This window comes from Bombus fervidus, chromosome 9 (assembly GCF_041682495.2).
Source record: "Bombus fervidus isolate BK054 chromosome 9, iyBomFerv1, whole genome shotgun sequence".
NCBI lineage: Eukaryota > Metazoa > Arthropoda > Insecta > Hymenoptera > Apidae > Bombus > Bombus fervidus.
The window spans coordinates 13,775,689-13,787,563 of NC_091525.1; the positions used below are offsets into that span (position 1 = coordinate 13,775,689).

General features: G+C 39.9%; 1 protein-coding gene across 5 annotated transcripts in view; it reads left to right on the forward strand.

Moving 5' to 3' along the window:
• Ance-3 (angiotensin-converting enzyme Ance-3) overlaps nucleotides 1–3,737 on the forward strand; it is a 54,579-nt gene extending 50,842 nt beyond the window's left edge. For all 5 annotated transcript variants that reach the window (XM_072010530.1, XM_072010532.1, XM_072010528.1 and 2 more), the window contains one exon: nucleotides 3,574–3,737. In XM_072010530.1, coding sequence (XP_071866631.1) covers nucleotides 3,574–3,710 — 137 coding nt within the window. In that variant the 3' untranslated portion in view covers nucleotides 3,711–3,737. The remainder of the gene's footprint in view (nucleotides 1–3,573) is intronic.
• The last annotated feature ends 8,138 nt before the right edge of the window (nucleotides 3,738–11,875 follow it).

The window sequence follows — 11,875 nt, forward strand, 5'->3', positions numbered from 1 at the left end:
GTATAGATTGTTCGTAAACGATACATTTGTTCCATCGTTGATCGATTATTTTAACAGGCAAATCGATCGACTTTGCTTTACACGAACCAACCTGATACCTAACATTTATCTTGGAAATCCCAATTTTGACTCACGATCATTCACGTAACGCGACCAATCCACTTACCACGATTCGAATTCCGTGAGATGCCTTCGTTTTTCCTCGACTACTATACCAACCAACAACCCTTTCACCATTTTATTTCGATCCACCGTTCGCGCATCGTAACCGTCATACTTCGCAAACGAAATCGTATAAACTAATTGGAGAACCCATTGGACGATCGAACGATTGGATTCGAACGCAGGAAATTGTTACGTGTTACGTGATAAAATCAGAAGTAGAGATAGATTAGACAGAGCCGATATTCGGTAAACGAAACGAGGCTAAATCAATTTAGACGTTAATTAGCGAACCAAGCGATAAAAGTAATGTAATTAATCAGAAGCAATAACATCGTATTACGCGCTTCGATTTTATTACATCTCGAGTCTAGATATTATCGATTAAATTCGTAAGCAATTATAGTTCAGGTAATCAGAGTTGCGCTGTATTTGTTTCTTACGTGAATTTTATTCTTACATCCTGGCCCGACGTGAACAGCTCGGAAACAAGGAACCGATTCACGCGACGAGACACGATCGACACAGCGTACGCTAGCGCGCCTTTCATCGTAACTTGTTACAAATTATGCAATTTCCTACCGTAACAGATTGAAGGTTGCAGTTCCCACGTGCCAGTTACCGTCGGGGAGCGCTACAAATATTCATCGTGTGACGACATTCGACTGAATTACGATCCAGCGCGCGGCGAAATTATTAGGATTGCCACGTTACATCTTCCCGAGCTGGAGCTCTTGCCAAATTCGCAAACGACGTTACGTAGCGCGCGTATAATCGCTCCTATGCTCGAGCATAGAGAAATAACAGAAAAAGGAAAGGAAAAACTGGCTGAGATACTTTCGATAATGGATGGTAATTAATTATCCGGATGATTATCTAACGAGGATCGTAACACGCTGACCGATGGTCGTTCTCTTCTGGCTGATCATAGAAACCATTAAACCGTGAAAGCATCTGGAACGCTATTTATTCCTCTGTCGTTTCCTTATTTTAATTGCTTCAACGTCCATAATATCGATATACTATACAAAAATGTTTTACTTTCATACACTATTGTGTTAGATCGTTGCTGGACCGTCGCAAAGACGTCGTCCCTGAAATCTGCATACAGGAAACGTCACGATCGTTTTCGCGTTAAACGTAGAGCAGGGTCCGATCAGACCACGGATCGCCAAGTTCTCTCTCTCTCTCTCTCTCTCTCTTCGTGGGACTGATGGATTGAGAAATCGGAATAGAACGAGGAAAGAACGCGAGCATGGACCGTAAGAAAATGGCTTATGCCGTTCGAGGAGAAAGAGACGTTGAATCGCGAGAGACGTTCGGCGATTCTACTCTCGTTTCCATCGCACGTTGCACATCGTAACCCGTCGATTTGCCTGGCGAACACGCGTGTAACACGGTTTCTTAGGCCATTAAGATCGAAGCTGTGAAATAGCGCGTAAAAATTGAGAAAACGTACGATCGAAAAATGTAAATGTTGTAACCTTTATATCGTCTTACCAAAGTAATAAGGAATATACTCTTGGAATGGATCGTTACAACGATTACGACATAATCGTAAATGACCACTACTATTACAACGACATTAACGAAGACCAAAAGGAAAGAACATTGAGAAAGTAATTTGAAAATTCGACGAACTATCAATCAGTCGAATACGCATTTCGCAGCCCGTTCACCCTTTCGACATATTCAGGAGATTTATATCTTGCGATCCAAAAATTAGTCCATTTACCTCAGCCATCGACTGACGTCGCAATTAACAAATCGATACACGAGTCATTCAGGAACCACGTTGATCGATTCCATAGATCGTACGGTAGAAAAAGATTACGACGTTTGATCAATTGTTCCACGTTGAACGATACAAGACGAATAAAAAGAAAGAAGACGATGGCAGGTTCGGCGACACGCAGAAGGAAAAATGAGCCGCTTCTGAGAAGCGATCGCGATGGAAAGCGCAGATGTACGTGACTCGTGCGTTACGAGGAGAAAGAACGCCGGTTGTATAATTTCTCTGTTTTTTCTTTTGCTCTCCGCCTCTCGATTTCCTTTAAAAACGAGCTCCTTTAATCACCCTTTCGATACCGTACGCTGCTTTTACGACGTCTCGATGGAGAAAGCATTTCGCGTCGTGCTTTTTCGCTGCCCCCCTTCTTTTTCTCGATGATCGTAATCGCGGTAATTGACTATTTAGGCGCAGCTAATGGAATATTAAATTTAGGATTTTTGCAAAAACAAACGAGTGATCGCGATATAAAGCTAGCTTAGCTAATTGGCTAGGTGGTTAAGCTGGTATACGAGTTACGCGTCGATACGCGTAGAGAGAGATCGTGGCGCGATGATCGCGTAATTTCAAGTATCGATGACTTGCAACTTGAAGAAAAAGGTGTTTTATAGCGACCGAGACACGTCACCGGTCGAAAGGGAAAACGATTCCTGTTCCAGTTCCTCGATCGACGAGATGGTCTTTTTGCTACCATTGATCTTGATTATGGAATTTTAGAACGGTACGTTTACAGAGCCCTGAAGTCGTAAACTATCTATCGATCTTTCTGAGACACGTTCTCCTTGCGCTTTACGAGCTTCACGATTCGTAAAGAACTGTTAGAATTTAATCTTCGAGTTAAGATTAATACAAAAATCGTTGATTGTTGGCCAGTTACTCTCAGACTAGACTTAGATACTGACCCATGATCCCTTAAATACTTTGAACCCCGCTCTCTATACAGTAACGAGTACGACCTGTGTAAGTATCCTGTTCAAATGCCTGTGTGGGTGTCCGTGTAAAGGTATTATGTCTATGCGTGAAATATCGTTGTATTCCAACAAGAACCAAATGATACGTCAGATCGCGATACATTTTTCTCTATCATCTACATATATATCCGCAGTCGTTAGATTTTGAAAGGTTCGTGATATGAACAACTTTCGCGATTATTTGTTGTTGTCCAGAACAAAGAAACAATTGGTCGAATCAGATGATCTCGAAATTAAATTAACACGTCGTTAGTGCAACGCTATATTATTGCTTGAAAGACAATTTTCATTCGACAATTCAAATTATCGATCAAATTGTAGAGGGTTTTTTTTTATAGTATCGCGATAAAGTGCATTGCCTATATGGAAAATTAAAAAATCGAACGAAGGTCGTTTTCGTTCGGAGTTCTCAATTCGAACAATTGCCATTGCTTCTACCTATCTCTTCCGATCCTTTTATTACCTTATTTCCCGATCCCTGCTATTTACACCGAATCACATCGACCAGTAATTCCTCCCACGAAACGGATAGCTATCACCGTAAAGTCATTCATCGACCGTAATAACAGTAACCGTATCGTAAATCGTATTGAAATAGTAATACCACCGTACATTTCACGATAGCCTAACCATGGATTACTACAATTGCAGACGGAGATTACTGCAAGCGCAGCATCGAGACTGCTGGTCTGCAGGTTTACGGAAGCGGATTCTACAACGAAGCCACGACAACGCGTGTGACGACGATTTTACCAGCGATTCTCCTAACAGTTTCGATACTTCGTTAATAAAGAAGAAATTTAGTGGAACAGCGAGCCAGATGTTCGAGCGTTCTTTAGGATATTTTTTAGCAGGGACGATCGACGCTTCTCGATCTGTCGAGCAATGGAAAACCAAACGCGAACGACCAAAATGTTTCTAGACGATTGTTTTCGTATAGTAGTATAAAGTATATGCTCGATCGAGAACGAGCATTTTTTACATAAAATAAGACGCGTCGAATTGGAAACGTCGCGTGTACCTAGTAATTATCGTTATCGTTGTAAGTATTCGCTACTAATTTAACAGCGATCCGCAACATGGCAATGGTACGCGCGTGCAATTAAGCTCGCGTGCGAGCAGCACTCGTGCGAGCGCATAAATCGTTTCAGCATGTCGAGGGCCACTCTCGTGTCGCGTACCTTGAAACGTCTCGGCCCCGACGTTTAATAAAGACAAAGAGATTTACGTGCTCCGTCGTTAAACGGTGCCAGCGCGCTTTCCAGACAGACACGAGTCGTGCTTTTCTTCTCTGGAACTTCAGCTTAGTGGTAGAACCACCACGATAGTCGCCACGATCAATTCGTAAAATATCGTTTGAAATTTTGTAAACTCGCAACGATACGTTCTTGACAATTTTTTACGATCTTTTAGAAAGTACGAACTTGCTTTTTCCTTTGTATCGGATATCTTTTTCCATATTCGCCGGAGACTTTAACAAAACGTCGATCAATGAAATTATCGTTTGGTAGAAAATTTAGAAACGAACCTTTGGACTTTATTCAAAGATCATTTTGGTACAGGTAATCAAGATTCTACCATACTTTTCATTTTGGCTCTTCCGATGCATATTTTACGCCCCGGTTATCGATAATTCTAATATTAACTCGACTACGCCCAGCTGTAAATATATGTACCTAGGTATATAAATCGTTCATAGTTTTGTAGATCGTGGAATAACGGAATTGACGAAAAAATAAGCTCGTTTCGTAATTGCGTTCGCGACACGGTTCGTAAGCCACGTCTCGGACAATTCCACAATCGTGTATCGTAATTGGAAGATATTTCGATCGCAAATGGGAACGAGCTCGGTCCGTAACGATCGTACGAATTATATCGTTCGCTCGGTATCTTTGCAATTTTCATGAGGAGAAAATCAATATTCCGTAGTATTATTGGTATATGCATTTTGTACCATTAAACGTCAACCGTACCGTTAAAGCGAATTATTTTTACCGTAATATATTCTCGTAGGAGAAAATGGAACGTGTAAACACGGAAATCGAAATGAACGAAGATTGAAATAAATTTTTAGCGTCAAGTATTTCTAGGTCTGTAACGATAATTAAGCTACAGACTTTATACCTTTATGGGTGATTTAAACACGCAAAAATCTTCAATAGATGAGTTGAACGCGTATAGACGATCATCGATATGCATTAATAAATAGAAAGTGATTAATTAATTGATTAATAGGAGTCTAGTAACGATAATAGTAATAATGTGATAATGGCAATGCCGCGTTTGAAATTCAAGATTGCAAACCACAAAGGAAATGCATTTTTTTATTGTTCACCGGTCCACAAAGAGAGCCTGCTGTCCGCAACCCATTATTCCCGACTTTCGTGGCTCTCACGGGAGTAGAAACGAATCTCGACCATCGAATAAAAATCGTTTGACGGCGAAGAACCGAAATTGGTTTCCAGGGTTACGTAATTAAAGGATCGCGTGTCCATTCGCTGTATCGCGGATAATCGCGTTATTACGAAGCCCATAAAAATTGTAATTCCATGGGGCACGTCTTTGTTCAACGAATCCCTTTGTTTCAGTCCCCGAGTAGATCTCAAAATCGCTATTGTACACACTTGTATATTCTCTCAATCTACCTTGACGATCTTTTCATTTCTCTCGTCTATGATTTCAAGTCTTCGATCAACGATTGCAACATAAATCGCGTATAATTTTAATGAAGAATGTCGGGCTGTAACAGGTAATCCAATGATTTGTGAAATTTAACAAAGATACCGGTCTCTTCCTGGATCTTTCCTTGATACGTGCAGAACCGACAGCTTTCACGAGAGCCGCAATAGGAGACGTTATTGTTCTTACGGGGACAGCTGCTCAGACATAATTACACAAAGGTGGTTTGTCCAGAAACTGGTTCACCCACTTGCGTAACGCGAAGATGCGGAAACCGAGTTCGAAAGAGCCGACGCTCGATTGCGGCATCAAACGTGCCCCGATGCTTTTATTCCACTCGTCTTGAACGTGTCCAGATCTTATCATCTACACCTTTCGATGCGTCTCGAATGTTACTACGATCGACACCGTCTTAACGTTCGAGTATCATTATATTTACGGTAGGTGATGACGTTTCGATTAATCCGTCCTGTGACGATGGCTACCCGTTGTTATTGCACCTGACGAGAAAGCGAAATCAAAATGGAAACGATATTTCCTCACACATTTTTATAAATTAATCCTATAAATTATTTACGATCGGATGATTCGCAAAAATTCCTTAGATTTCTCCTCTAACTTGCTTATACGCAATAGAGAAAATCACATAAAATAATCATCCTAGAAGAAGAAGAATAGTAAATCAAAAGTTTACGATTCGTCTCCTTCCATTCGAACTGCAGATATTTATGCAAATTTCTATTTATACGAACATAATAGACACAATAGATAGGAACATCGTATAATTCATACAAACTTTCCAACAACGTGACACTAATCCTGCGGAATTTTTATATCGAATCTTTGATTAGCGGCGATCGACCGACCAACCATCGTATCTTCGTATCGTTATAAATCGCCAGTGTAAATTTGCTCGGATCGACGATGATCAGAAGCGAATTTACCCAGACCGTTCGATGCCTGAAGCGTTTCTCAGCGCCGGTAGACTTCGAGATAAAAAGGGAAAAGAAAAATTGGGACAGAGAATGAGATACGAGAAGAGAAGTCACGCCCCGGTCGTCAATCTCGATTCGAGCACGGATTTCGTGGCCTCGGGCCATGACACATAGGGTTAAGAGGTCGTTTTTCTCCGATCGAGCCGCAGGACAGCCAGTGATCCGAGAACCGATCCGATCGGCCGCCCCTTTCGCTTTCCACTTCGTCCGTTGGTTGTGTGTCTGCTGGCCAAAAACTGGTCCGTTCGGTTGCGTAATCCGAAGACCGGGAAGTCTTATCTTTCCGCGAAACGTCTGCACAATGACTGGGCGAATGCCTCTCGTCCACTTTCACCGTCGCGTCGTCGTCCACGCACGCACGACCTCCGATACACACGCCTTTGAAATTCGTTCGAGAAAACACCGTGGAAATTCCACAACCTCGATTCGTTGACAGGAACATACGTTTGTGGTATGGTTTTTTTTTTCTTTTTTTGTATGATGTAAGGAGGATTACGGGGGAAGGTCGTAGTCGCAGAAGCTCGAAGAATGGATAATCCAGATGGAGACATTTTTTTCAAGGTCACTGATTTTCAGGTTTCAAGGACACGACTCGCTTAGTAGCTTGTTACTTATGTAATGACAGCTTTTACGTAAGATTTTTGTATACGCGATTTAATGCGTTTTCTCAGAGGTTAATTAACTTTATTGTTCTAGTTTTATGAATAGATTAGAAAATTAAAATTTATATATTAATAACTTAATAATTCTTGGGGGACCATTACAGTTTCTTGTGAAATAATTTATACGTTAGATGATTCTTTCTAGATGGTTTTCTCCAAATGCTAAATTTGTTTCCTGCAAGTTGTAAATCAAACCTCGCATACCTATATGATCGTTCATAATGACGAAGAAAAAAATGTTTGATGGTTTTAAAATTCTAACACGTTATACGTTATTTATAGCAAATGTATTCTTTGATATAATCGATGGATAGCCGTGAAACGAAATTTGGTACCAATGCTATTTAGAATAATTTGGCAGAGAACTTTGTATCGAGTTTATCGTGAGATGGCAGAAAGAATGGCGCCAGAGAAAATGAGACGGGTGGTCAACGATACTCGAGACTAATATCTGGTTAGATCGTAATGAGCGTAATTACTATTAACGGAGAACAATGCCTCTCTTGCGCAATTCAGAAGGTGAAACGGAGCACAATGTCACTAGCTTGTGCAACTATCTTAAACCTGCAATCCACTGCTCTTTATTCGATTAATTTCCGTCAATCTTCTGAATGAAGCACTCGCTGTGTTTAGAACAAGAAATCATTGCTATTCAATTTGCTTCAGACTAATGAATTCCATTCGAAAGTAGCAAAGAACCAGATATCCATCGGATCGGATCTCATGAATGAGAGCACCATCGACTTACGTAAGATGGTAAATCGAAGATCGTTTTTCTACGACTAGAGAAAATTTCAAAAAAGAGAAACAAACGTATTGCATAATTAAAACCATAGGCTATAACGCGCAACTTTCATCGCGGTTCTTTTAGACACGCGTTACTTATTATTGAACGAAACATTTGATAATAGCAATTTTCTAAGAAACATTGAAAAATAAAAAGTATTATCAGTGATTGTATCTTTTTAACGCTTAAACAGCTATCTCGAGTGTTTAAATAAATGACACTTTGTTAAATTAATGGCAATTAATGGTACAATCTTATTATTTTATCGACTTAATATTTTCACTTTTTCATTCACGGTCCAATTGGCACATATAACGACGATTCCGTTTTACAATAATATATATAATATTTTTCATCGTATATCACGCCATATGGAATCCACATTCCATTCTTTCCCACTAAAAAAAAATCGTGTTTTATTTTTTACACAGACTTTTTCAATAATATTTTCTACTTTTAGCAAATTGCCTCGTATCGATCGATCGTAGCTTGTTGCGGGTTAGAAAAACGAGGGCATGTACTCTATACGGAAGGGGAAAAAAGGAAAGAAAGCAAGGGAAATTATACATTCGGAGAACACGCGTTGATTTATGAACCGGAAACGCGGGATTCCCCGGTCGGAAGAAGAGGGCGCATGAAAGTTCCGCTTCCCCGGCGTAGAAAAATTCGTCTTTGCTATCTCACGTTTAACGTCGTAAACCTCGATAACAATTTCCTTGAGCTAGTTCGTCTGGTCTATGATAAAAAGAAACTAATCGCGATAACTGTTTTACGACGAAAAACAAGAAGATCTTGGGAAAAAGGAATCTCATTTTACGGTAGAGTTTCGCAAGCTTGGAATTCTGCGCCAGTTCTTCTATCTATTTTTCCACGAATTTTTCTAACTATTGTACAAAGAATTTCTAAAGCGTTTAAACGCTCGATATAAAAGTCTTTTATATATTAAACGTATTATATAAAAATTTCAAAGCTTCGTCAACATTATAACAAGACACGATTATATATCATGATTATATTGGACAAATTTGAAACAACACACACATATGTATACGTATACAATATCAAAATTGTTATATTATATTATATATAAATACGTATATATGTTGTTTTAAATTTGTTACATTTGTCTATCGTGTTCGCTGGCGCGAAAAAGGCGAAGAATCAGTGAGAAATTGTTTCTTAGACAAATAAATCGGCTGACTAACGAACAGGTGCGAAATATACATATATATATGTAGCAAGCGTTCAAATACCTTTGTAAGTCGTTGGAGATCGGAATCAACGAACTTGCGCTAACAAGATACTAAACAGTTTTGTAAAAAACAATTTCGTGGGAATTAGCCATTCGCAACATCGGTACGGCATCTATTCGTCAGTTTTATCGATTAAAGTCTGTATTAAAGCGCAACTCCTTATCGCGATACCTTAGACCATAATCCTGCGTCTACAGAGCAAAAAGTTAATGAAAATTCCCGTGAGATTCCAACGAAATTCTTCGAGGTTTGGACACGACGATATAGCAGAAAAAAAATGTGTCGAATTTATGCAATCTATTCACTTTCTATTCGCTATGTCCAAATCGTGCGTCCCCGTGACAGAACGGGGATGTTAATTGAACGTTTCCCGGACTGATGTTCATGGGGACGGTAAACAACGGCGACGTATATTAACGCAATCGTTATGCAATGTCCCTGGTACTTCCACGTTCCGTTGATTCGTGGCTGATAATCGTACGATCCGACAGCAAGAATTACAAGGATCTTACGTCATTTTGAGAAAAAAAAAAAGAACGAGAGTTCGCCTACTGTGGCTCACGAAAGTATTCCAAGTTCTATCGTACTCGTGATATTTCGTTCGTACAACGAAAGTTTGAATAGTTGGTACCAGTTGATTCGTTCCGAGAAATGGAATTCTATTTTCTTTAATATACGTTGAAAAGTATCATGAAATTTTTATTCGTATCGTACATGTTAAAAATATACAGTTCTTTAAGAGCTATTATAATTATCAGTCCGAACGTGGCTAACGTTACAGAACCAGGATTACAATTTCCGACACAACTTGCTCGGTTTTACCACTATATTTTACGAATCCTTTCTCCGCAAAGCTTCTCGAGTTTCCTTACACAAGAATTTTTCTGTATCGAAAGAAAAATACAGGAAATCAGATAGAAACGATACGCGGAAACTTTCACGCGTGTTTGTTCTCTTGTCGCGGAAAATTTATGGAAGAACGCGAGTCTGCCCGATCAGAAGGTACGAAGCCGGTTTCAACGATGCGTTGGTTGCGTGTAGCTATTCAGGGCAGTTTCTGTCGCCGTGGAAGCACAAACAAGGACGGGTCTGGCATACTAACAAGCCTGATCGCGCGTATTCCTCATCTTCATCATTTTTGCGTTCCTCAACGATATACGCTACTGGCCACAAGTGTCGCGAAATCTATTATTCTCGTGAATTCTCGCTCTCATACGGATATTTTCAGACACTTTTTCACCCCGTTTCAAGCATTTCCTTTTGTAAAACGTGTACAAGTATCGACCGCGGTATCGATTAACGCTTAGCAGGCATAACCAAGCTCCCTACCGGTCGAGAACAATAGACCGTGTACTCGTATAAGTGACCGTTGCTTACAGAAGTTAATAACGGCGGACAACATTACCATGCATTTCCCTATCCCGTTTGCTGGCGTAAGAAAGGCGAACAAATCGGTGGGAAATTGTTTCGCGGGTAAATAAATCGGCTGACTGGCCGACAGGTGCGAAATACCGGTTCCTACGAAACGTGTGCACCCTTTGGTTCTTCCATTCGAAAAAGAAATATATCTTTTTGCTAGAAATGTTCTTAAATTTATAACAAGTCGTCCCTAAATACATACACACGCATATGTATCAGTATCGATATTAGAACGAACAGAATTCTAGAGATTCTAGAAATTAGTTTGTTCTGGAATGGCCAACTCTAATATGGTAAATTCATGGGAAACTTTAAAACGATAAGGATCAAGAGATAATATCCATATCGTAACACTAAGGAAATTTAGAAAATGTAAGACCCTATGCGCGGTATTAAATTTTCCAAAGCGACCAAATTCGATCTTGCAAAGAATTTATTGGTTATTGAAAATCGAAGGCGATAATTGAAAATTTTCACGGGCCATTGCAACTTTTGCTCGATCGATAAATCTGACGAGAAATCGACGTGGGTCAATTCGAAAAGTTGCCGACTCTACAGTTGACTAGAACATCGAAGCGATCGACTTTATCTCCATAAAACGAGTCTATCGAAGGAAACTAGCGAGAAAGCTGAAACAAGGACACGATGAACAAAGTAGATCGTTTGTCATCGTTGAATCTTGCGAGGGACAGCGAAATCACGAGGTTCGTATGGTACTCGCCTCTTGTCCCAGTTACTTTGGATGCCGACAAATCGTGGCAATTAGGCTATCTTCGAAACGAGGCTCTCGTTCATCGACTGTATCGATAACCAGTTGATAGACTTTCGGATCGATATTCGAAGAAGCTTCAATCAGGGAAAATATTTCGAAATATTCGCCCCGACTCGAAAATATCGCGATACGTGCGCAGACTAAGACGAATCTTAGAAATAATTACATAATTATCCAATCGTCTTAAAATCTGACGCGACGTTTAGGACTTTTTATCTAAAATTTAGACCGATGAATCGTCCCCCTTCTAACAAATCTCTCCTCTTATAAATATTTTCAACAAAATTGCGTCAATGGAAGATTGTAATCGGTTAACAATCTTTTTGATAATTTAAATTAATTATCTCGTGGTATATGAAATCAGAAGACGTTCCGATGTTTATAAA